General features: G+C 62.1%; 1 protein-coding gene across 1 annotated transcript in view; it reads left to right on the forward strand.

The window, feature by feature from the left end:
- Positions 1-24,795, forward strand: part of NCOR2 (nuclear receptor corepressor 2) — a 179,475-nt gene that overhangs the window by 99,294 nt on the left and 55,386 nt on the right. Inside the window, 3 exon segments of the mRNA XM_077747973.1 lie at positions 12,182-12,331; positions 13,619-13,791; positions 15,663-15,725. Of these exon segments, the coding sequence (XP_077604099.1) occupies positions 12,182-12,331; positions 13,619-13,791; positions 15,663-15,725 (386 nt within the window).

The following is a 24,795-nucleotide window of genomic DNA, read 5'->3' on the forward strand; positions in this document are numbered from 1 at the left end:
GCCCCAGCAGCACCTTCCAGGGTCTTAAATGAACGAAGGATTGGAGAGAGATCATGGGACCCTGCGTCTCCTCGTGTTTGCCAAGTGAGTAGAGGCAGTTCTCTGCCCTGTGGGAAGGAGAGCATACACGCGTTGGTGAATGGTGGCTCACACCTGACCTCAGCGTCCGTGAGAGGCGACGGAGCGCTGAGGCCCGCGGCCGACTTACAGAGCACGCGTGTGTCCGTTCCAGCTGACCTCTGGCCAAGGGACCTCCTGTTGCCAGAGCTGATTTTCGATGATAAGCTTGAAAATCGAGAATTTATGTGAAATGGCCTCATTTTTAAACCTTAGGGTGCATGAAAAACAGCAAGGAGTGCTTGGAGGGCTCAGTCTGTTCAACATCTGACTCTTGATGTCGGCTCAGGTCATGATCCCAAGGTTCATGGGACCCGAGCCTCATGCCGGGCTCTGGGCTGAGCCTGGAAGCTGTTTGGGATTCTCCCTCTGTCTCTGTCTCTCTCAAATGACTGAAGTGAGAAAACCACCACCACCAACACACTGACTGTATGGGCCACACTCACATTTGCTCTTCTTTTGAAATGAAGTTCTTAATTTTAATGCCAGAAGAGACCAGGCGTAGTGTCGTGTCAGTGTCGGGAGTACGATACGGCAATCCTGCAGTTGTGCTCGGCACTCCGTGCTCATTGCGGCAAGCGCACTCTCACTCGTATCTGCTCTCCATCTGTCCTCAGCCCTGAGTGCAGGATCTCTGGAATCGAGAATGGCGAGGCCGGGTGGTAAGGGGACTGACTGTGCGACGTGGGACAGAGGTCCAACCAGGAAAGCCGGGGCCCTGGGGAGCCCTGGAGTGTTCTATAGCAGAGGAGGAGCATCTGTTTCCTCTTGTCTGTGCTGCCCAGATCAGCCGTAGTGTGTGTGCACTGCATCTCTGGGGAGGTTGGGCCTCTGCCCCAGCTGGGGCCTCCGGCTGTGGCTCCCAGGACAGAGAAGGGCCGCCTCTGTGCTGTGCCTCTTGCAAACAGACGGAAGGAAGCAGGGCAGGATGCCCCTGTCTCCTGGGAGATGGGACACGTGTTAGTGGCTCTCCCCTCCCTCTCATCACTGGGGCTGCTAGAGTCCAGTGTGGCCCGGGCCCTGCCAGGGACAGAGATTTATGTGCAGATCCTGGAAGGACTTCTGTGCCCGGCACACTGGCCCTGTTCATAAATACGGAATAAATGGGTCATCCCCAGTGCTGGCTTTGGGGCCGTAAGTCTTGTCTCTGCCCCGTGACCGTGAAATAAATGGCAGACCCCGTTCTCTCGGCCCCTCTCGTTAATCTGGGATGCAGTTACTGGTGGGCCCCGAGCTCCCTCATTTCTCCTCGGTTTTATAAAACCCGCGGTCCTGCTGATAAATCTGCCGTGGGGAGGACGGCGCTCCCATAGCCTGGCCTGGTGTGGGCAGGGGCGTGTCTGCGTGGGCGCCCATGGGTGCAGGGGAGGGGTGCAGGTGGCCGTGGTCCCGCTGCTGTGTGTGGCCAGAGCGGCAGCTGAGAGAGGACATGGAGGGCACCCAGTGACCCCCCTGCCGCCCCAGCCTTGTGTCTGAGCCCGACCCTGGCCGCTTAGACCTTGGGAACCTTGGGCCGCGGCACACACGGGGCCCACCCTGCACCCCCTTCCCTTTGCCCACACTTCTCTCTGCCAACCGTCCCGTCCACCCCCAGACGGCCCCCTCGCCTCCCTGGGCAGCCACAGGAAGACAGGCGTCAGGTCCTTCCTGCAAACGAAATGTCTGGGGGCCCATGGAGGCCAGGAGGTAGTGCCTCCCCTGTCCCGGCTTCTCCACGGGGGGCGGGGCCAAGCCATTGGTGGTGTGTTTATTTCTTGAGGGGAGCAAGTCAGGCCTGGCCCCCTCCCTGGTCCCTGTAGTGTTGGACGAAGACCTAGGTGGTCTCAGCCAGTATTCGCCTTTCCCCTGGTCAGGGGGACGCGGGGCGGCCGGTGAGACATGGGAGCCGTGTCCGAATCCGCAGGCACCACGATGGGCTGGCGACGCTGCTGACTGCACGGGGCTGATGTTGAAGAGAACAGCAGCCGCGGTCGTGTTCGCCCAACGCCAGCCGCCGCCAGGGGCCGGGGTCTGTGTGGAGGGCGGAACGCGTTTTGACTCTGGCATTTTGGAGGAGGCACTTGATCCCTGTTTTCTAGGGAAGGAGGTCAGGGTGCAGGGTGGTGAAGGGGCTCCCCAAGGAGCCTGCTCTTGCAGTGTGTTCCGAGGTCAGACCTGGCACCCCCTGCCACAGAGGCCCACGGGGACCCTGGCAGTGCCATTTGCCATGGTGTGGCCGTGTGGCCGTGTGAAAGCCACCCCTCACCGACCACATCGGCCCGTGGGTGCAGTGGGTGCAGACTGAGTGGGTCCGGGCAGTGAGTGAGGCTCGCCGTGGGTGGACGGTGCCCCGCCGGCCCCCGCCCAGGTCTCGTCTCCGCTCCCTGGAATCTGCTCCTGGAAACCCCTGTCTCTCGCTTCTCCGCTGCTGCCTGGGCCACGAGCGTCCCTGGGAGACAACGGAGGGCCCTTGAGTCTGACCTTCCTCTCTCCCCCTCTTGCCGTCTCTCATAGCACCCCCCGATGCGTGTCCCCTCCCTCTTCCGGGTGGCTGGTAACCACAGAGGCTATGGTGCCTGTCTGTGGCTTCCATGGCTTGGGGCCACGCTGTGGCTAAGGATGGCCACGAGGGCCCCCTCAACTTTTCAGCCCATTAGATGCCCCTTGACAGCCTCCCCCCACCAGGTGTCAGATGCACAATATTGTATTCGTCCAAGGGCATTTATTGAGTGCTTACTGCATGTCCAGGCTAAGAAGCTTTGCTTTGAGAGCCATATCAGACCATGATGTTTCAGAAAGCCAGAGTGAAGGCATCAGCCCAGCATGGCTGTCTTCACAGCTCACAGGCCGTCCCGATTCAAGGCCGAGAGGCAGGCGCTAGGTGGTGCTTCAAGGTGTTGGCGAGTGGGCTTGGTGGTCCTTCTAGAGGCTGGGTGGCCGGGGCCTTTCCCGAGTTGGCTGGTGCATGGCCTGGGCCCAGAGATGGGGGGATGCCTCTGACGTCGTTGCCTGAGCCCTCTCTCCTCACTGTTCTTGCCTTGGCGGGACTGAAATGGGTTCCAGGTGCCAATCCCACCATCTGGGGAGGAGAGTGCAAACCCATGGCGCTGGCGGCAGGCAGTTATTCTCCCCAGAATACAGGGGACGTCACCGTCCGCTCCAGACGGGCTGTAGTAGTAGTCAGAGTCACCTAGTGTCAGGCTGTCCCCTGCTGGGGTCCCAGGCGGAGTCACGAGCCTGAGACAGAGCTGGTGTCTGGCCGAGGGTCTCCAGCTCTCACCTGGAGGACTCCCGGGCTGTACCCCTCCACGGGGCCCCGGAGCCTGCGCCTCTAACACCCACCCAGCAACACTGGCTGCTGGTCCGGGGCCACTCAGAGCCTCAGCCTGGGGAGGGCCCGCCCTGGAGGGGATGGGGAGGGAACAGAGTGGCAGGAGGGGAAGCTGAAGTGCCGCATGGGCTCCCTGCCCGTCACGAGGAGAGGGGTTGGGGGAGAAGCGATGAGCTGACCCTGTAGGTGAGATGAGCTGAAATGGCCTTTCCAAGGCGTCCTGAGGTGGGCTGACAGGGCCGGGTCTTAGCCCATGGGCCACGGACAGCTGAGTGGGGTCAGCAAGCCCTTCCGGAAGGGGGCCTGGCCAGTCCCTCGGATGGACAAATTCCGAGTACTTCCATGTTTGCAAGCTACGCTTCACAGTGGCCGTGACCTTCTAGAAGGCTTAACCACAGGGTGTATAGCAAGACATCGCTGTTTCTGTCCAGTGACTCCCTGCCCTGTCATGCCCTCGTCACACGTCCTGTGCCAAGCCGTTTGTTCATCATGTTGCTGCTACATTTTGAAAGCTTGGATGGGGCCACAAGTGGAACGTAAAACTCCTCGATGGAAAGCGCCACCGTCAGCGTGTTGCCCTGGGAGAGGCCAGAGGCGCCGTGGTCTCCATGACACGCGTGCTTGGCCCTGGAGGCAAGGGATGTGTGCTGGCCGTTTGGAGCATCAGGATCACGTTTGTGTTTAACAGAGGGTGCCGCCCACCTTCCAGAAGCTTCTTCATATTCTGACACAGGGAGATGCAGGCCCAGCTGTAGACTTTTGGAATACCAGCCCCTTCCTACCCCCCCCCACCAGACCCCCCAACCTGAGCTTCAGCAGGTGAGAGCTGGGCGCCCAGATCCCAGCCCCAGGCCCCTAAGGCCTTCAGGTGAGCAGCGGGCAGACATGAGGGCTGGGCCGAAGCTCGGGCACCCTCCCTGAGCTGAGTCACTGGCTGAGGTGGGTGGGGGTCCAGCAGTTTACAGTATGATTCACGGACACAGGGGCCACATCACCCCAAATGATTGTGGAGCCAGAGTGCAGGACTGCTTCGGTCAGTAGCCGGCTCCACCGTCGGGAGCCGGGAGAGTGAGGCCCGGCCCTGCGCGGCCCTGGCCCAGGGCCCCCCGTGACGCTCGAGGTGTTGGGGAGGCCCGGGCTCTGGAGGGGTGTGTCCCCGAGGGTGAAAGCTCTCCTGGGCGGCTGAGGCCCAGCCTCCTGGCCTGCCCCGGGGCGTCTGAGGGGGGCCATGCTGGGGGCCCCACGTCCGCTGCTGCTCCCTGGCCTGCGCACCCTTGCACCCGTGGCTCGCGGCTCGGTCCAGCTCCCACCTCTGACCAGGTGCTCACACCGGGCTCCTGTGTTTTCTGGGTTGATCTCTCTCGCTCTTGCTCTCGCTGTCTTTTCTCCCTCTGTGTCCTGTTTCCCTGATTGTTTTCGCTGCGTGTAAGTCTCTGTGTCTCCCACCCCCACGCCCCTCTCTCCATCGTGCACCTCCTGACCCCGTCTTCCCTCCTCTCAGAGCCTCCTCTGCCAGCTCCTTGCCAAGGGACAGGTGACCTTGTTCTGGTTGCTGAGGCACTCCAGAGGCTCCTCCGCCATGGGCAGTGCTCACGGGGGACAGTGTGACCCAGAGGGCTGTTCCATCGGCAGGGCCCGCAAGCTCAGTCCGGCGGGGGGGGGTGGTGCAGCTGCTGTGCAGCCCGTGCTGGTTCCCAGGACCTGGTTGTCTCCCTCCTGCCCCCACCCAGTGAGGTCGGGCAGGGCCATGCTGCAGGCCAGATTTCGGCCACGTTGCCTCCAGGTTGGGCTGTTTCTCTCCTGGGCCACTGGGTGAGCATGAGTGTGTGTGTCCCAGACCAGTGCCTGGAGCCCAGATGGGCGTCCAGCCTGGGGGTCTGGGTGGCAGGGGGTGTGCTTCTGCTCTGCTGGGGGCCGGCCGGGCTGGGCCAGACTGTGTCCGGATCTAGGGCTCCGCGGAGCAGATGTCCCTGATTCCTGCCTGGGGTGGGGGAGGCCGGTAGGGAGGCCCCTGCGGGCCCCCAGCCACATTCCAGCAGCCGCTGTTCTCAGGGAGGGCCGTGCCCCAGGGAGCCAGCAGGCTTCGGGAGAACACAGACGTGGCCTTCTCACGGGCCTGATGTGGTGGCCGGGAGACCTGGCTCCCTGCCAGTCCGCTCCGAGGCAGGGACCACATCAAAGTAGAAGGACATGGGAGACAAGCCCGTCCAGAAGATGTGAGCGTCGGGGGTGAGAGGCTGGGGGCTGACACTCCACATCCCGGCGTGTCAGGCCCGGCTGCCAGGACCCAGGAGATCGTTCCCAGAGGAGCAGCCTCTGTGTGGTTTGGGGTCTGTGCCTGGCGGGCCTGCGCACTAGAGGAGCGTCCTGGTGGACAGTGGCTGTGTGGGAGACTTTTCTGTCATGCCTTCATGTTGTCACCATTGTAGGTGATTCCATGGTGAACAAGATGAACCAGGTCCCAGAGCTGACACGCCCGTGTGGGAGGTGGACAGTCCATGAGTGAATTAGTGTCATCATTTGAGGTGGTGGGAAGGGCTATGAATGTAAGCTAGAGTCAGAGGCCGCTGACACGGGGAGAGGGCAGCTTTTAGGGAGCAGACCTCGAGGGCTTCACTGAGGAAGTGACATTTGAGCTCAGACATGAGTGGTAAGAAGGAACCAGCCAGGCTGAGTTGGAGGGAGACTCCCAGGCAGCAGGCATAGCAAGTGCAAAGGTCCTGAGGTAGGAATAAATATGGCATCTTCTGGGAGGCAAGGGGGAGCAGCCCCTAGGGAAGTGGGTGAGGCAGGCAGAGGCGGGCAGGGGCCAAATCGGGGGGCCGTCTGCTGTGTCAGACCACTGATTTTATTCCCTGTGGCAGGACAGGATCTGATCAATGACTGAGAACAGAGCTTTGGCCGCCAAAGCTTTCCCTGCAGGCAGAGCAGACGTGCCGGGTGTGTGTGAACCCCCGCGTTGCTGGCACAGCTGTCTGCAGGGGAGGCTGGTGTGTGTTCCACAACCAGCCTTCGGGGGCGAAGCCGATGGGCAGCACGTGCCGGTGCTGTGGTGTAAACACCCCTACCGTGCCCCGATCTCAGCTGCCAGCGTGACGTCTCAGAAGGCGTACTTGGCGGCGGGGGGGCGGGGGGACCCACGTCGCGCGGTATCACGCCCCACTTCCGCTGTGTGGGCGCCATTGACGTAAATATCCTCAAGCGCATAGATAACGGATAAATGTACTTGAATAATTGGGAAGCGAGGCGTTCAGAGTGCTTATTACCTTTGTTTTTGTTATCATTTCTTTAACCGTAGGGGTGTGTGTTTCGGTTTTTAATAGTGGCCGTGTTTGATGAGAGTTTGCCTGCAAAACCCCTGTAAATTGGTCCGGCTGGCTCCTGCACAGCTCTGTCACGGACTGGCCCCCGTCCGCATTTCCCGGGAGGGACAGACGGCCTGGGTGACGAGGGTGGGGGGCCGAGTGGTAAGTGGGGCGCTGCTGGGGCCGGAAGCCTCCCTTGTGTCTTGCCTCTGACCCTGACCCCAACCGTCGTTCTCCTGCCAGCCGGGACCCCCTGCCGTGCCGCCAGGAGGTGGCAGGTGTCATGAGGATGGAGCCCCTCTCTGGAGGCGCCTGGCGCGTAGTCTCCACTCAGTGACACGTCTGTGGAATGAAGGGATGAGACGGTGCTGCCTTTGGTGGTGCTGGGGGTGGGGTTTCGAGAAGCTGTCACAGCACACTTTTGAGGACCTGTCACCTGAGGATTAAATTCGGCAGCTCCTACCTGGATTGCTGGCACTGTCTTTCTGCTAGAGAAGACCCACTGTGACCGACCGCCGCGCCTCCCTTGATCGCCGCCTCTCTGCCCTTCACCATCGGCCACAACCCCTCGTTCCCTGCCTGCCCTCCCCCCTGCACCAGCCAGGCCCTGCAGCCAGGTGCAGTTTGTCACTTGGTAAGGACAGGGTCGTTTTCATGTCACCATCCCTTTGCTCACGCGGATCCCCTCCCCGAATGTCCCCTCTCATCCTTATGACCCAGAAGCCTTCGGGGACTCAGCTCAGGGGCCTCCCTCCTCGCCCCAAGGCCTGGGGGAACGGCCATGTCTGCAAGGTGCTGGGTCTTTTCGGGTTTCCTCAGCACTGAGCCTCCGTCGCCCTGGCGGTATCTCACCTGAGACACTGGCTCTGGAAGGCTGGGGCCCACAGTTCTGGGGGGGTGTCCCCCTTGTGGGGGTCAGCTCTGGTGGCACAGTGTGGCTTGAAAGGGGAGGTCTGTGATCTCCCAGCCCAGGGGGGGAGGCAGAGCACACAGCCCATCTATCTTGCTGGGAAATGCTGTGGGCCCTTAGGTGAGCCCGTTGACTTCTTAGTGTCCTGTGTGCTCATCTATGACAAGGGGGGTGCCAGGGTCGTTGGGGGGTTTGGCTATGACCACGGCAGGTCACGGGCGGGGTTCAGTTGTAACCACGGCAGGTCGTGGGTGCTTTCAGTTAACTATAACAGGTATAGAACTAGGAGAGGAAGAGGCTCCGCCCAGCATTTGTCGTGTTTGGTCAGTAGTTGTTGCTGTGTACGCGTCATGTTTTCTGTGCAGCCCAGCTCCGGGCTTCCACACAGCGCGGGCGCAGCTGGCTTGTCCTGCACTCAGCGCTCGGAAGCAGGGGTCCCTTGGGGATCTGAGCCGGTGGTTCTGGCTAACCATAGATCCGGTCAGGTTTTCTGCAGAGTTGTGCTGTGGTTTGGGAGGGGTGTCCCTGACCCGGCGCTGGACCCAGAGCCCATTGTGAGCCTGACCGTTGACGTGTCTGGAAAGCAAAGGTCGGTCCCTCATCAGGAGCCTGAGTCCTTTGAGCTGGTGGAGTCCAGCTTCCGGTTCCTCTCCCAGGTCCAGAGGCATCACCTGCCGCCCCTGGCCACGGTGCGGGTGTGTTTTGGGGAACACGGTTTCCCTGAGCCTCACTCCTTGGTGTGATCCGGAACCCAGGGGCATCAGCCTCCCCAGGAAGGCACCTGGGAACGCAGAGCCTTAGGCCCCGGACCCCCAAGTCTGCATTTTCTCACTGCGGCCAGCTGATTGGTGGGCAGGTCTAGATAGAGCGGCACTGGTCTGGGCCAGGGGTGGGCAAATTATGGCTCCTCAGGCCGGACCTGGCCCTCTGCCTGTTTTGTAAATAAAGTTTTATTGGCACATAACCATGCCCATTTGTTTACCTTTTTGGCTGCTTTCAAGTTATACACCGTGCAGATAGGAGCACTTGTACCAGGAACCAGTGGAGTGGGCCTGTGGCCGTGCAGGGCCAGCTGGCCGTCTCCTGGGCTAAAACCTCAGTGCTCAAGCCTGGGTGCCTGTCGGCATCAGCTGGAAATACACTGAGGCCCAGGGCTCACCCCGGGATTCTGAGGTGGCGCAAGGTCCCCAGGCGGTGTGTGTGCTGCCGTCAGGGGTGAGATCCTTGGTTCCGGATTGCCTGTGAGACGCAGCACGTGCGGGTCACAGCCGCGGACAAGAGGGCTTGTGTCAGCTGCCCTCCCGCTTGCTCTCCTAGACCGTCAGAGGCTTTCAGATCTTCAGACACTGAGCTGGCTGCAGCTGGGTGGGGGGGGGGTGCTGAGAGTGGGGGCCCCCATCTTGCCCCATAAACCTGCATGAAGGGAGCACCCCTACATCAGCCGCTGACCTCGATGCGGCAGGAGGTCAGGCAGACGGCCGCTACTATGCTGATGGAGCTCTCCCACTGGGTGGCACGTTTCAGACCACGGTGGACTCCCTGGCTCTGGGCTCCTGGCTCCTCCCTTTCTGCCCTTGCACTGGTGCCGTGCGGCTTGGGGTGCTGGCCACCCGCATGAGGGAGATGGCGGTCAGGTCACAAGATGCCAGGAGCCCATCAGGGGGACTATATGCCACAACTCCAGAGAGGCCTCCAAGGTGCTGAGCTAGTGGGTGTTGCTACACACCCCTCCTCCCTCGCCCCTGCGCCCCAGGCTTGATAAAGTGGAGGTAGCGGTGGCTGGCTCAGGGATCACAGCCCCAGGTGGGAAGTGATGGGAATGATGGCCGGGCTGCAGTGTCTGCTGGGACTCCGAGCCTCCCCACGAGGTGCACACAGGGTGNTTTGTTGTTTGGCCACTCTGTGCCTCAGTTTCCTCTTCCGTAAAGTGGGAGAGTGAAGGGGTTGGCAAAGGACATGATCGGGATTCATAGAGCAGTGCGTGGCATGTGGTGCTTCGGGCTGCATTGGGTGTTCCTGCTGTGGTGTGGATGGTGACTGGGTGGGGTGGCGATGGGCCCACCTAGGCTCAGGTGGGGCTCGAAGAGTCTTGGGGGCCAGGGCGGGCTAGGGGCAAAGGCCAGGGATGCCCAAAGATCCCCCCCAACCGAGGCCCCAGATTCTGGTCGGGGGTGGAGTAGGGGGAGACTCTGAGCGGGGCTTTGGGGATGAGGGGACCGTGCACGCTGCCCCTGGGCTGCCTGCTCCCCTCCCTCGGAGCCCCTGAGGCTGTGCCTCTCTGCACCTGCTCTCCTGACGTGCGGGATGGGAACGGTGGTCATTGCCGTCTCTGTCGGAGGTTAAGGGTGTTAAACGGGAGCAAGGTGCTTGGTATAGTGCCAGGGACAGGGAGCCTCTGCGGACGGAACCCTGGTCACCACTCCCGTCCGTTTCCACTGTCACCACCGCCAGAACTCGGGAGGGCCAGGAGCTGGTCAGCGGGGCATGCATAGCTCAGCGTGGGACGTGCAGGAAGCCCTTGGGAAATGCCAGCATCTAGCTAGTGGGGCTTCTCCAGGACTTGGGTGGGGGCATGCAGGGAGGCACTCAGCTCAGTGCGGGCGCAGGTGCACCCCCCGGGCCTCAGCCTTGCTTAGTCGGGCGGCACGGGTGCAGGGCTGGGCCTCTGTGGGTGGGAGCCGCACCTCCTGGCCATGCTGGGGTAGACAGTGGCCTGCTTTGTGGCCCGGGGGTGAGATCCCATGGGACTTTGAGGCCCCACTGGCCCAGACCCAGGGGATGATGACAGGCGCTTTCCTGGTGGGTGGCCCGGTGTTGAGCCCATGTGGCCAGAAAAGGTTTGGGGTTGAGGCTGCTGACCGGGCAGGAGTTTGGGTAGAGAAGCCGCTGAAGGCTGTGTTGGGAATGCCAAGCTTCTTGTGGTTGGAAAGCCCCAGTCCGGCCCCCGGCATCCGGTTCCCAGGTTTGCAGAAGTCAGCCAGTGTGACAGGTGGAGACGGTGGCCACGCTGGGTGGCCCACAGGGCAGGGCACCGCTCCCCAGTCAGCCTCGCTTTCTCCAGCCCCCGGAGTCTGCTCCCTGCCCCCACCGCCCTCCCAGGCAATGTGCAGAGGCCTCCCTCCCCACCCCTTGGAACAAAGCAGAAAACCTCTCTGTTCCTGCTGCCACCTGCTGGGATGGCTCAGGAAGAGGCTCTGCCTTTAGAGTGTGAGAGGTGAGAGGTGGCCGCACCTCCCAGGCTGTGGTGAGTTCATGTCTGAGCGTTTGAGGGGGTTTGGTGGGGGGGGGGGACAGGCCAGTGAGGGCATGGCAGCAACATGGTGGGGGTGGAGAGTCTATTTGAGCCCCTGCGTTCTGCTCCCCTCGCCTCCTCCTACAGAGTAGAGGAGTGCTTGGAGAAGGGTGTTCCGGAGTGACCACTGGCGTGGCTTTGGAGTGCCCAGGGGCCCCTGCAAGCGTGCAGACCCTTGCTCTGGGCCCCCGCGTCCCAGATCACCCGGGCCAAGGCTGCTTTGTGCGTTGGAGGGTCGTGAGTCCCTGATGCAGGGAGGGAGGGGACCCCGCCTACCCCCACCTTCTCCATCTGCTGCTGGGATTTCTCCCTCTGCATATGGCCGTACCCCCACCGCACACCAAAGGGCTTTTTGGCCGGTTTGTCGTCAGTTCCCTTGGCTCGTTGGGATGGAAAGACGGCCTGGTTTGGCAGTTGCTGGCAGGGAGGACTTTGGGGCGGCCAGGAGGATCCGCGTGTGCTTTAAGAGAAACCGGGTTTGGGTGGAAAGGAACCCGGGCAGCCTCCCGGGAAGGAGCCGGCCACCTCCGCTTCCTCCCCCGTCCTGCTGAGGGCAGTGCCAGGGGGCAGCCCGGCCAGCGCCCGCATCGCCGCTGGGCTGGAGATGAAGTTAAGAGCCCCTCTGACTTGCCCTTGATGTGAGCAGAGCAAACCCGCTGCGGTGACGAGTGGGTCCTCGACACGCACTTGGCTTTGGGCCCAGGGCGCCCCTCCCACCTGCCCATTTCACAGATGCGGAGATGGGCCGAGAGGTGGCTGAGCTTCATCAGGGATGCGTCCCTGGCCTCTCTGGTGCTCACCCTGCTGTGGCCTAGTAAGGCCGACCAGTGCCCTCCCCCTGCCGTTGATGGCTTCAGTCCCCTAACACCCACGCCAGATACCACTCCCATCAGGGTTCTCTTGTTTTGACCTCCTGGCCCCTGGGGCTGAGGTGGGCATGCTGAATAGCCCTGCTTACACAGGAAGAATCAGCACAGAGAGGTTAAGATCCTCATCCAAGGTCACACAGCCACCGAGGGGAGGAGTCAGGAGCTGAGTCCAGGCTTCTGATGTCTACACCTGGCCCTGGGGCTCTGGCCGCCCTAGACCCCTGGGCCGGGTGCCCCCCCCGCCCCCCCAGCACCCCCCGCAGCCCCCTCTGCCTGCAGCCTCCGGCAGCTGACTTGGCCCAGTCCCTCTGCGGGAGCGCGCGGCCCAGGTGCGGAGGTTCACCTGCCTCACTGTCCCCCACTCGCCCCCCGGGACCCGCAGCAGCAGCAGCAGCAGCAGCAGCAGCAGCAGCAGCAGCAGATGCCCCGGAGCGGCCAGGAAGAGAAGGAGGAGAAGGACAAGGACAAGGAGGCCGAGAAGGAGGAGGAGAAGCCCGACGTAGAGAACGACAAGGAGGAGCTGGTCAAGTAAGGCCACCCAGTCGCCAGCCGCGGCCCCGGCCTCTGCCCGGGCGGTGGGGGGGTGGTGTGGGCCCGGCCCGGGCCCCGTGGGCGGCCCTGTCTGTAGAAGCGCGTGAGGAGAGCGGTTTGGCATCTGTGTGGATTGCCTGCCGGGAAGGGAGGCGTCTTCTGCTCCGCCTGAACCTGACAGCCCCTCTTCCGGAAGCCTGCTCGTNAGACCTCTGAGACTGATAGCTCATTTGAGCTCTACTCCTGAGCTAATAAATCCAGGCAATGACTTTGGAGCTCTTTGCCTCCTCGTCTCCTCCCCCTCCTCCGCCAAGTCTCCCGAGGTGCCAGGCGGGGGAAGGGGGGATCAGAGGAGCCGGCGGAAGGACTAGGTATGCAGGCGGGCCCTGCCCTCACCTCTAGAATTATCGCTGTCAGTGTGAGTGCTTGCAGATCAAGGCGCAGCCTCCGGGGCCTGCCCGGGGCGGGTGCCGAGCACAGGCAGCTGGAGAGTCGCGCCAGGAAGGGGGGCGGGCACGGCCTCGTGCCAGGTACCTGGAGTGGGCTCAGGAATGTGGCTTCGGAGAACATCTGGCTTCGCCGCCCTCTGTCTCCCAGACGTCCAGGGAGGGCCTTCTGGAAGATTAATGGGCGTGGAGGAGATCTAAGCCCCCTGAGTCGGCTTCTGAGAAAGCCCCAGCCCTGGGTGCCGAGGTCACATGCAGCCCCCACACCTGGCCTGGCCCGCAGAGGCCCGGCGGGAGACTGTGTATTCTGCAAGGCACAGTGACCCGCGACGATACCGCGAGCAAGCAAAGCCGCTGTGGGTCCTTGAGCCCTGCCAAGAGCAACTCCGCTTCGCAGAGTCAAGTGGCCCCGTAGGTCGGGCCCGTTTCCCCCTTGTGGTTGAGCCAGTAGGCCTGCAGGCAGGTCAGGCAGGGGGCAGAGAGCACCCATTCGGCGTGTGAGATGGTCCTGCGGGTGCGCACCGGTCTGTGCCCACAGAGCCATCCGGTTACGTACCGGCTCACTCCCCTCACCCGGAGAGTAAGACTGTGACAGCTGCCGGCTCACGCGTCCGTTTGCATGAGCACTGGGGCGCCGCAGAGAGCTGGGGGCACAGCCCCTCGTCCTGTGAATGAAGAAGGCTTGCTGCTCGCCACCCCCGGCCCCCGAGCTTTCTAGCATCCGAGTAACACAGACTCCCTGGCAGCCTGCGCCCATCAAGCTAAAGAAAAGCAGGTCTCTTGCAGCTGTCGTCTGGTCTCCCGGCTCAGGCCAAGTGTCTCCCTCTCTGGCCTTTAGGGAGAAGACGGACGACACCTCTGGGGAGGACAACGATGAGAAGGAGGCCGTGGCCTCTAAAGGCCGAAAAACTGCCAATAGCCAGGGAAGACGCAAAGGCCGCATCACCCGCTCGATGGCCAACGAGGCCAACAGCGAGGAGGCCGTCACCCCGCAGCAGGGCGCCGAGCTTGGTGAGGTGCAGGCCGGGGAGGATGGAGGGCCCCGGAGCCCGGCTCTGGCTTCTGAGCTCACTGTGTGGCCTGGGGCGAACCCCTAAGCCTCTCTGTGCTCCGGAGTTCTCATCTGCACATGCACTTGTCCTTTAGGGGCCGGGTGTGGAGGAGCCCACGACTGCTGGTGGGGCTGGGAAGGTGCCCGTCGGTCCCCCTGACCCTGGGCTGGGGCGGCTCACGTGAAAGTCCAGATCGCCAGTTCAGGTCCTATTTCTTAGTCAGAAAATCTGGCCGCACTTGGCCCCCATTTCCGTCAAGTAGCAGGTATCGCTGAGTGGCCGCAACCCCTTTTTAGAAAGACCTGGGCACAGACTGTCCCCACCCCACCCCCCAAGCCCTGGTAGCACCTGGGTTCAAACTTCCTTTCTGTGGGCCTCAGTTTCTCCTGCTCTGTGGGTCTGAGCCTCACTCCCCACCCCAAGTTGGGGGTGGGGGCAGGAGAGACAAATTGAGTAGCAGTTCTCAAGTTCAGCCACAGGGGGGCAGTCAGCGTGTGTCCTTCATCTCTGGGCTGTTTTGGCCGTTGGGGGGCTCGCCCTCCCGCCGCCGGGGGAGCCCCCACCCTGGGCCCTGAGCCCTCAGGCTCAGGCCCCAGCCACCAGGACACCTTCCTAGGGTGGGAGTTGATGGAGGTGACGTTTCATTTGTCACGGATGCCCCCAGCCCACACTCAGGGTCTGTGCCAGACGCCTGTGCCTTCTTCCTGAGGGAGGTAATTCATACCTATTTCACAGATGGGCTGTTTGAGGCTTAGAGGAAGGATGTCGCCTCCCTAGTCACGGAATCAGCTGGGATTCAGACCCAGCCCTGTTGACCACAAACTTCACATGACCCCTGTAGGGGCTCTGCCTGGTGACCAGAGCAGCCGGCTACCCCTTGTGCCTGGAGGCCGAGAGCAGCAGGCTCCCCTTCGCGGTGCGGCTGTGGCCTAATTTCTGGGAGGCTCTTCTGGGCCCTCCAGCGGTCAGTCCAGCACCCGCACCCTTAGCCCAGACTTCACAGCGTCCCTGTGAGGGTCCCTGGGAAGGAAGGGATTGCAGGCATGGTGGCAGGGAGCGGGTGGGGGCCGTCTCCCCTCTCCTGGCTTGAGCAGCTCCTCATTCGCCTCCTGCCGGAACTTCCCTGCACTGGTCTCCTCCACCAAGCGCACACTCTGGACCTGGTGCTGTTCCAGGCCCTGCGTCCATGAAGCTGCTCCCTGACGTCTGCCCCCTTCAGGACACCTTAGGCAATTTGCAGGGAAAGACCTGGGCATCTGTCTTGGGGAGCTTGGAGGAGAGACCCCAAAACGCTGCCACAGCAGAGGCCTGGCCAAGTCTGCCCGGTGACCAGGGCAGCCGGTCCCGTGGAGAGCCCCACCCTTGCGCGGGGGGAGCATGGGGGGGGATATAGCGCTCCCCCCCGCAGAGAACGCGCTCAGCCAGGGACCTTTTAAACCCCAGGAGGCAACCAGCCGTGTCTGAAAATGGTTTTGATTGTCATAGTCAGAGTGGGGACAGCGGGCACCTAGTGGGTTTAGACCAGGGGCTTCACAGCAGAGACGCATCCGGCCCCCGGTCATTCCGTGCTCAGACGAGGTTCCTGCCCACCTGGAGCTCACGTTCCTGGTCCTGGTGCCCCTCACGTGGTTGCCGTGCTTTCGGTGGGGGGGAGGGGGAGGGGCGGCTTCCCAAGGTGCACATGTGGCTCTCCCAGTGCAGGCCCCGGACCATATCCGTCTGAGTTCCTGCCTGTAAAACGGGCTCATTACAGCGCCCCAACCCCAACGGGCTGTGTGGGGGCCGATTCCCCCTCAGGGCCGCTGCCAACGTGCCCGCCTTCCTTTCCAGCTTCGATGGAGATGAATGAGAGCTCGCGCTGGACAGAAGAGGAGATGGAGACCGCCAAGAAAGGTGAGGCCTCTGGGACCCTAATGCGCTCGCCTCCTGCCCGGGTCCCGGAGCGCACATGCCGGGGAGTGGGCGACACAGCGGGCCTCGAGGGGGCTCCCGGTGGTCGTGTCTCCCGGGACCTGTTTTGCCGGGGAGGGGTCTGCGTGGCTGCGTCGCCAGGCTCCACAGGGGTCCCCAGGGCGGTCAAGACCCAGCTCAGAAACCTGCAGTTGACGCTGTGCACGTGGGCAGCGGGCGGCCTCTGTCACCTCCGGGCTCCGCCCACTGGGGCCCCCCGAAGCAGGCGGCAGCACTCCCGGGTGTCTCAGAGGGGAGGGAGGGACAGCTTGCCGGGAGCCAGCACGGTGGGGTCACAGGGCCAAGCTGTACCCCCGCCCCGGCAGTGTTCTCTGGGAGGCAGGGCTGGAGGGGGCTGGGGCCGTGTGCTGTGGTGCTGAACTTACCTCCTGCCTTAGAAGTCAGCTGTGTGTCTGGTGGAGCCAGAATCGCTGTGTCCTTCACTTCCTGGCTCTGTGATCTAGCTCTGTGTCTCAGTTTCCCCATCTGTGAAATGGGAGAGAGGCATCCAGATTGACCGTGGGGAGCTAGAGATTGTAGGCACTGAGGGTCCTGAGGGTGGGCCCTGCAGTGACCCTACCTGGGCTGCATCGTGGGGATTCTCCTGTTTCTGGACGTGCCTCACCTCTCTCCGTGTGCAGTTTCCTCCTCCCCTGCCCGTGCCCAGGGCTGACAGGAAAGCTGAGGCGCCTGACCCCCACGCACCTGCCTGCTCTCACTTGCTTGATCTCAGCCCTGAGAGGTGGCTCTCGTGTCCGTCCCGGTTCACAGAGGACGAGGTGAGGGGTGAGACCAGGATGGCCAGGGTCCTGGAGCTGGTGCGTGGAGGGGCTGGGAGCAGGCCTGGGCCTCTGGCCCCGCCAAGGCCACTGACCTGCCGCTTCTAGCACCCAGAGCTCCAGGACGTGACTCACAGAGGGAACAGATGGCCTTTCTAGCGAGGGCCCTGGGCGCCCGGGCAGGCGAGTCTGAGGACAGTGTGGCCTCCAGGCGGAGCCGGAATGGAGACTGAGACCTGTCTGCCCCGCCCCCACCCTCCAGCCCAGGCAGGGGCCCTGAGTGCGCCACCCTGGGGTTTCAGGATCCCACCAGGAGCAGGGGCCTCCCCCCCACACACACACCGCTGCCCCTCTGAGGCCCCTGCCCCTCTTCTTCCAAACTCCCAGCCCTCTGGTGAGGGAGGCCCTCAGACCCCCAGGAGAGGAGCTGCCCTGGATGATGAGAGGTTTTCGGAGGGTCAGAGCAGCGTGCGTGGGGGCATCTCTAGCTTCAGGGCACAGGGGTGCTGTCAGCCCCATGGTGGGGCACACTGTTGTTTTTGTCTGTCCCCTGTCCACTTTGGTTCTAGTGCGGACTGCACCACTGGGTGCAAAAGAGACTTTACTTTTACTGAGATTGTGTAGGGTGTTTTTTTCCCCTCCTTCTCATTTAATTTTGGTAAAATACGCTGAACATAAAATTCACTATTTGGACTGTTGAACAGCGTACAAGTCGGTGGCATGAAGTACATTCACAGTGTTGTGCAGTCGTCATCTCTGGTTCCAGAACGGTCTGTCACCCCACACGAAGCCCCATGCCCACAAGTGGCACGCCGGGCCCCTAAGGCCTGCCCCCTCGGGCCTCCACTAATCTTCCCGTGTCTGGGTTTGATTGCTCCGGGCTTTCACCAGAATGCACTCCTGCAGGACGCGCTCTTCCGTGTCTTCTGTCGCCCGCATCGTGTTTTTGAGGTGCAGCCGCACCATGGCGTGTAGGCCTTGTTCACGGCTGAGCACTGTCAGCCGCGCCGACGGGCCACATACTGTGATGCATTCCTTCACTGTTGGCCGATGGTCATGTGGGTTGTTTCCACCTTTTGGCTGCTGTGACCAGAACTGCCAGGAACATTTGTGAATTGCACAGGAGACCACCCCTCATCTCTGATACCCCCCCAGCACCCTCTGCACCCTCCGGGAGCGAGGGCTCCCTGTGCATGCCCCCAGCCTGCCAGCCCACTCCCCACAGCGTCTCCTGTCACCCCGGCAGCTCCGTCCCTGGCTCCCTCCCGGTTGCCTGGGAACCGGAAGTCTGCCAAGTGGGCGGCCATCCTCTCTGCCTCCGGGAAGGGCAGAGCTGGGGAAAGGGAGGTCGGCGGGGATGACTCACTGCCCAGACGGGAGTGCGCCCCACTGGCTCAAGGTTGGGGCCTCGCAGCGGCAGTGAGCTCATCCTGGGTCCTGCCCACAGAGACGGCACATGAGAACCCCCTGGGGACTGTGCACGCCGAGGCCCTGCTCAGTGACATTTGTGTTAATGTGATGAGCGCCGGCGTGCCCGTGTGCCGTGAATTACCGCAATCTGGACAATTACTGCTCAGGGTGGCTGCTAATGGCCATGTGCTCCCGAGGGCGGTGGGCAGGGGCGGGGCAGAGAGGCAGGTGCCAGCGGCCCCGGTGACTTTTTCTTGGCAGTGGGCAGGAGGAGGGGTAGGGGCAGGAGGCTAGGAATGTTGTGAAGCGCCCCCCTCCCCGCCCTGTCCAGCCCTCAGAAACACAGGAAGGGACCCAAAAAACGGCTGTGCCCTAGGCAGATGGCATGCACTCATTCCTGCCCATCCTTCCGTCGACCCTGTGCCTCCCCCAGCGCAGGGCAGGGGTACCTGTACAAAGCACCTGGACCCTTCCCCGGGAGCCCCTGCCTGCCCAGAGCATCCCAGAAGACTGCCAGCAGCCTGGCCTTGAAGCTTGAGCTGCACAGGGCCCCCTGGCCCAGGGAGAAACTAGACCTTCCGGCTCTGCCCTCAGGCAAGTCCATGCACCTCTCTGTGCCTTAGTTTCCTCGTCAGCATAGTGAGAATTAGCGTACCGCTCACCATGTGCATTCCCAGAGCTGCCGCGACAATTTAGAAACATGGGGACTTAAAACCACGGAGGCGCACCCTCTCGCAGCTCTGGGGGCCAGAGGCGGACGTTGAAGGAGGACCGTGCTCCCTCGCAGGGCCCAGGGAGTCCCTGCCCCCGTCCCTGGCGTTCCTTGGCTTGTGGGCACATTGCTCCTGCCTCTGCCTCCATCTTCATGCGGCCATCTTCCACATAGTCCAGGAAGATCTCATCTTCATTTGGTCGTATCTGTAAAGTCTTACCAGTAAGGTCACCTTGAAAAGTGACAGGTGGATACGAAATTTGTAGAGAACACTGTTCAATCCAGCACTGTGCCCAATGTGGTTCTGGTGGGGAAACACACACACACACACACACACAGACACACACACACACACACACACACACACACACTGACGATGGGTGGTGAGGTCTCAGGCAGGTTGAGCTCCCCGTCACCATTTGTAACTCTGACAGCCCCTCCGCCAGGTGCCTCTGGCCTGGCCCGTCCCTGTTGTGGCCTCGTTCCTCCTGTGCTGTATGGCCTAGGATGCCATTTCCTAAGGGGATCTCAAGGGGGGACATGAACCGAATATGTACGGTTCTTGGTATACAAGTAGTATACAGTAGGTGCTCAGAGATGGTATGACTGCAGTTCGATGCAAAGATTTTGGAGCCTTTCTTGCTGAAAGGCCTAGCTCTGCGCCATAGGTGTGTGGCCAAGGGGCCTTGGTCCTTATGTGCACATCTGGGAAGTGGCCTGGAGGGGAGTGACCTAAGTGAGCAGGTGTAGAGTGGGAGGAGGTCCCACCGGGCCAAGAGAGGGTTCCCCAGACACAGGGGCCCTTGGGCTGGCACCCAGAGTGTGACGTGATATCGAGCAGCACGTTAAGTACTTTTCGGTATTTCTGGGTGCGAGGAGTGGCTAAAGGCTTTACGTGTATTAAGTCGTGTCATCTCTACCAATTTTATGAAGCATATACTGTTATTCTTTTATTCAGATTTGGAAACTGAGGCTCAGAGACGCAAAGTGAGCTGCCCGAGGCCACACAGCAATTAAGTGGTAGAAGCTGGGAGTTGAACCCAGATACTCGTAATGGAGTAGGAATGGGGCTGGTGTCGGGTTTGAATGAGTGAGTCCATGGACTAGGCTACTGTTCATCAGATAGGGAGGGAAGAGCATCCCAGCAGAAGGAACAGCATGTGCAGAGGCCCTGTGGCAGAGGCAGTGTGGTCCAGTAAGAAGTTGTTGAAACGCAGAGTGACTCGGGGAAAGAGGCCAGAGATGGAGAGGCTACTGAGATCCTGGCCTTCCCAGCTGTGGAAGAGAGTTGAGTTGGGCCATTTTTCTAAGAGCATGGGGAGGGGGCGGCGCAGGGGACACGATGGCTGCAGGGTTCAGGGTGGGCAGGTGGGCACCTTCTCATCTTGTGTGCGTGCAGCCAGGGCTGCCTGCCCTGGAGTCACAGGGAGTCGGCCTTGAGCATGTGCAGGAAGCGGCCTCCCCAGGAACTGGGCAGCTCCCGGGCGCTGGCTGCCTGCCCCCAGGCTCTGGGCCATGCTGGGCGGGAGGCTCAGGCGAGCGCTGGGCGGGGGTGGGAGGCTCTGGTTCCCCTGGGAAAGGTCAGCCTGGCCTGGCTCAGAGTCCTGACCCAGCTGTGCGGGAGGCCCAGGGCCCTGCTGGCAGCGGCACATGCTGGTCCCCGGATGCCAGCCAGGGAGGGGGCGGGGAAGCCCCTGGTCACAGCGCTGCACGCCAGCAGCAGGGCCGGCCCAGCTCCACGCTGCCACCTCCCTGGCCCCGAGTGGCTTGCCTGGCTAGGGGAGGCCGGCAAGGTGAGTGGCTCAGGGTAGAGCTGCTGTGGGGCCAGGCACTGGTGGCCCCGGTGAGCCCCGGCGGCCCGGTGGAGCTGAGGCAGGCCCCCGGAACTCTCAGCAGCTCTGGGCCAGCACTGCCTCAGCCCCCCGCCTCCCCACTTTCATGGAGAGTGAAGGAGAAACCACTAATTGCTTTGCACCCGAAGTGCTTGCTGTGCACGCTGGCTGCTTTAATTAGTTTTTACGGATGAAGAGTCTAAGGTTCAGGGAGGGGACGTGTGAGCCCCCAGCCACGGAGCTTGAATGAGCAGCCCCCCTCCGCCCCCGCGTCCATCGCCAGAACGTCCTGCTGCAGGGCGAGCAGCAGCCTGTGCTCCGCCTGGACCGCAGAGCTCACAGGCAGTGTGGAGTGGCGGTTAGTGTCTGGGGCCGGTCAGGTGTGCTGGGCCCCTCCCGGGGGCGGGGGTCAGCCAGGGCCCAGCCGGAAACGGAGCCACCCCTCTGAGTGGGTTCCTGAAGAGGGTTGATGCGTAGGGGTGGTGGTGTTATGAGCTGTTAGAAGGGACGGGGTGGCCCCCCGGGGCTGACGCCGGCAGCGAGCCATTGCAGACACGCTGCATCGTGGGCACGTTACCTCCCCGCTTGGAAGCTTCTGGCATGTGATGGTTCGCAAGGAGGAGAAAGTTGGCTTCTGTATGGCCCCTGGTGGGGGGCGGACTTGGGGTGCGGGCTCCGGATCCCTCTGTTCCCCGTCAGCCCCCCTGAGGCTGCAGTCAGGGCCCTCCCAGCCCACCTCATCCCCAGGAGGGAGATGCGCATGCGCACGTCCACGCCGGGGACCCCTCAGGGAGAGACACACGTCAGTTGGCACCGTCACGGTGATGCCTCTTTGCACGTGGCAGGTGCCCCCTGGGGTGAGCACTTCACAGGAATTATACCCCCAGGCGGGCCCTCCACGTGTGTGCGCGCCCACGTGTGCATGTACGCACAGGCACACGTACTCCTGCTTTGCAGACGAGAAAGTCGAGGTCCAGAGGGCTGAGCGGTGAGTCCCGGGAGGGTGCACGCTGCCCTGCCTTGTAGGAAAGCTGGACGCTGAGCGCGCAACGTGCCATCGCCCAGAGTGGGAGGCACGGTGACTGCTCTCCATCTAAGTGTCTCTGATCGTGTGTGAGGGGAAGACGTTGCTGTTTGACAGTGTGTGACGACTTGCAAGGGTAATGAAACAGGCTAACGTAGGCATGAGGTCCGTTCTTAAAAGCACAGACGGAACGGTAGGTAAGTCAGAGTTCAGGTATGAAGGTGTCTAGCCAGGATCCTCATGGGATTTTGGGGCTGGCCGGAGTTCCGGAAGCTCTGATGTGAAGTTGGTGCCCCACAAGGTTGCCACAACTGAGTGGCCAAGTCCACGTCCAACCTGCCCAGGGCTTGGGGTTCTGAAAGAAGGAAGTGCTGTGACTCAGGACGAAGCTTGCTGCATTATTCCCCCTCTCCTTTTTTTTTTTTTAAAAAATTTTAAATGTTTATTTTTGAGAGAGACCGCATGAGCAGGCGAGGGTCAGAGAGAGTGGGAGACACAGAATCTGAAACAGGCTCCAGGCTCTGAGCTGTCAGCACAGAGCCTGACGTGGGGCTTGAACCCACAGACCATGAGATCATGACCTGAGCTGAAGTCGGACGTTTAACTGACTGAGCCACCCAGGCCCCCTATCCCCTTGTCCTTCGACAGTGTTTTGGGCAGAAAATTTTGTTTTGCAAACTAGAGTTTCTTTTGGAAAATGGCAGTTGGCAGGAGGGGTGTGGATGCGTCCCTCCTGTGGGCAGCCTGTGCTCTTCGCGGAGGGAACAGAAAGCCTCAGGGTAGGAAGGGGCTGGCTGGCACTGGGGAGCCTGGGCGTTTCCTGGAAGGGGGTGCTGGTGTCCAGACGGAACAGCTGTGATGTCCCTGGGACCCAGGTGGACGGTGCCCGTGGTGCTGCCAGGGCCCTCCCTGCCCTGTGTATCAGAGCTCACCAGTGGCGGGCTGGCGGTCCACAGACCCCCGGGAAGACCGCTGCCTGTGGCGGGGACCTCCAGAGGGAGCTGGGGCAGGGACGCGACAGGGACAGAGGTCTCCCTGGGGGCTGAGTCACTGCTCCCATGAGAATCGTTCCTCACAGGCCCCTGTATGGTGCATGGGAAGCTTCCCCTGAGGTTGGCCAAGAGCAGTCAGTGGCCAGGCCAAGCCCTCCCCACCGAATCCTCCCCCCAACCCCCTTCTGCGCCGCCCGCCGGCCATGATGCTGAGCCGCATCCCCTACAGCCACCCACCGCTTCGTCTCGTTCGGAGCTCCAAGTGTGTGACTCAGACCTCCTGGCTTGACTTCCTGTCTTGGTCAATTTCACTTCCTAGTTCCTGCCTCCTGACTTTTCAGAATGAAACTCTTTCCTTAGAAATTAGAAGTGGGGTTGGGGAATCCAGACCACAGGGGCCGTGGGCACAGCCCACCGTCTGGGCATAGGCCTCTGGGGTGCCCCTGGGCGTGAGAGGTGGGCGCCCTCATCTAGCGAGGGTCCAGGACACACTGCTGGGGTACACGTTCAGCCCCCTCCTCTCAGGAGCTCCTTGCCAGGAGCCGACGAGAAGTGGCAGAGACGGCATGGGGCATCCGGTGGGCCCCCACACCCAGACCCTCGGACTGTCTGGAGCTGCATTCATTTGCCAAGTGCCTCCCTCTGCCTGACAGTAGCAGGTGTGGAGGCAGGATGGTCAGTGAGCAGTGGAGGCAAGGTGCTAATTTCGGGAGAGGTTGTGCCCTGGAGGGAACACGGTCCAGGGGTGGCTGGGGGAATGGCTTTAGGCAGACCAGTCAAGGAAGGCTTCTCTGGGGAGGTCTCACTTGAGCAGAGGAAGACAGAGACAGACAGGGCTGTGAAAAAGCCCTGCAGGCAGAGAAAACAGCTAGTACAAATGCCCTGGGTCTCACTCGAGGGCTGGGCGTGGAAGGTTCCAGTGGCCGGAGAGGGGGAGCAGGGGAGAGGTAGGAAGCTGGTGGGCTGGTGGGCAGGGCTGTTTCTGCAGGGCCTCATGCCACACTAAGGCCTTTGGGTTTTATTCTGAGAGGTTTGGGTCGTCATCAGAAGATTTTTAGGTAGAGGAGGGAAGCGACTGGATTGGTGTTCTTAAAAGCTCACTTGGACCTCCCACGCAGGGCATGGAGTGAGGGACTACCCCCCAGGGCATGGAGTGAGGCAGAAGGTCCTAGATCCTGGACATGGTTGAGATCCCAGTCTGAGAGCTGGGCACACATGTGCTTCAGGGCTGCCTGCTGTTCCTTGGGTTTCCGTGGCCAGGATGTAGAGGCTGAGGGCTAAAGCGACAGGCAGGTCAGTGACCCTCGAGTTGGAGAAATCGGTCATGACCAGGATCCGGCTCCAAAGTTCAGCCCCGTTAACTTTCAACCTCCCGGGAGCCGCCCACGACACCTCTAGCAGGTGTGTGTGTGTGGGGGGGGGGCAGCTCTGGGTGCTAGGGGCACTCCAGAGATGGGGGGGAAGGCAGCTGTGGTCCTAAGGCCCTTGGGCAGCAGAGGGCCGTCTTGGGGACTCCGACCCTTCCCCTGCCCTCAGTGATCGGAGGTCTCCTTTGCGCTCTGAACAGCCTCCTCCTGGAATTCTGAGCCAGGCCCGCCCACCCACAGAGCGGCGGGTGCAGGAAGGCGTGCATGGCCCCCTTCCTGCGCCCCAGGGCCTCCGGGGTGTCCCACGGAGGACCCGGCCGGCCGTGGCAGCAGCAGGAGGGGCGGGGGGCAGACCGCAGGTGGCACTGGCGCAGTGGAATGACAGCGGAAGAGGCTGTTTGCTCCCTGTCTGCCGGGGTGGAGAAGCTGTTTTTCTGAACCCTCATCTGTTCTTACCGCTGCTGACGCCGCCACCGCCAGGGATGGGGAGAGAGGGAGGGGGGATGCCGGTGCCAAGTTGGCCCGCCCCTTCTGAACCTGGGCTTCTGCCATGCTCCCCCGCCCGCCTGCTCCCTCGAGCCTCCGTCTGGAGGTCACATTCAGCCCTGACGATGCGTCTCGCTGGGTCAGGCAGCAGGGAGATCGAGCCCCGGAGCGCAGTGAGGCTGCTCAGGGCGCTGCTGCCCCGACCGCCTGGGCTCTGTGGACCCCGCCCACCAGGGGCGTCTTTGGCGGGGGGGGGGCTGGCCTGCACCCCTTGCTGTGCGTCCCTTCAGAGTGCACGTGTGCCTGGAGGAGCCTCCGACACCATGCGCCCTGGTGACGCCTGGCACGGGGCGCGAGCACACAACTGACAACTTCCCACCACCCACCCCCATCGGGAAGGGCACCTCGCAC

Source organism: Crocuta crocuta, unplaced genomic scaffold, assembly GCF_008692635.1.
Source record: "Crocuta crocuta isolate KB4526 unplaced genomic scaffold, BGI_CrCroc_1.0 scaffold29, whole genome shotgun sequence".
Classification (NCBI taxonomy): Eukaryota; Metazoa; Chordata; class Mammalia; order Carnivora; family Hyaenidae; genus Crocuta; species Crocuta crocuta.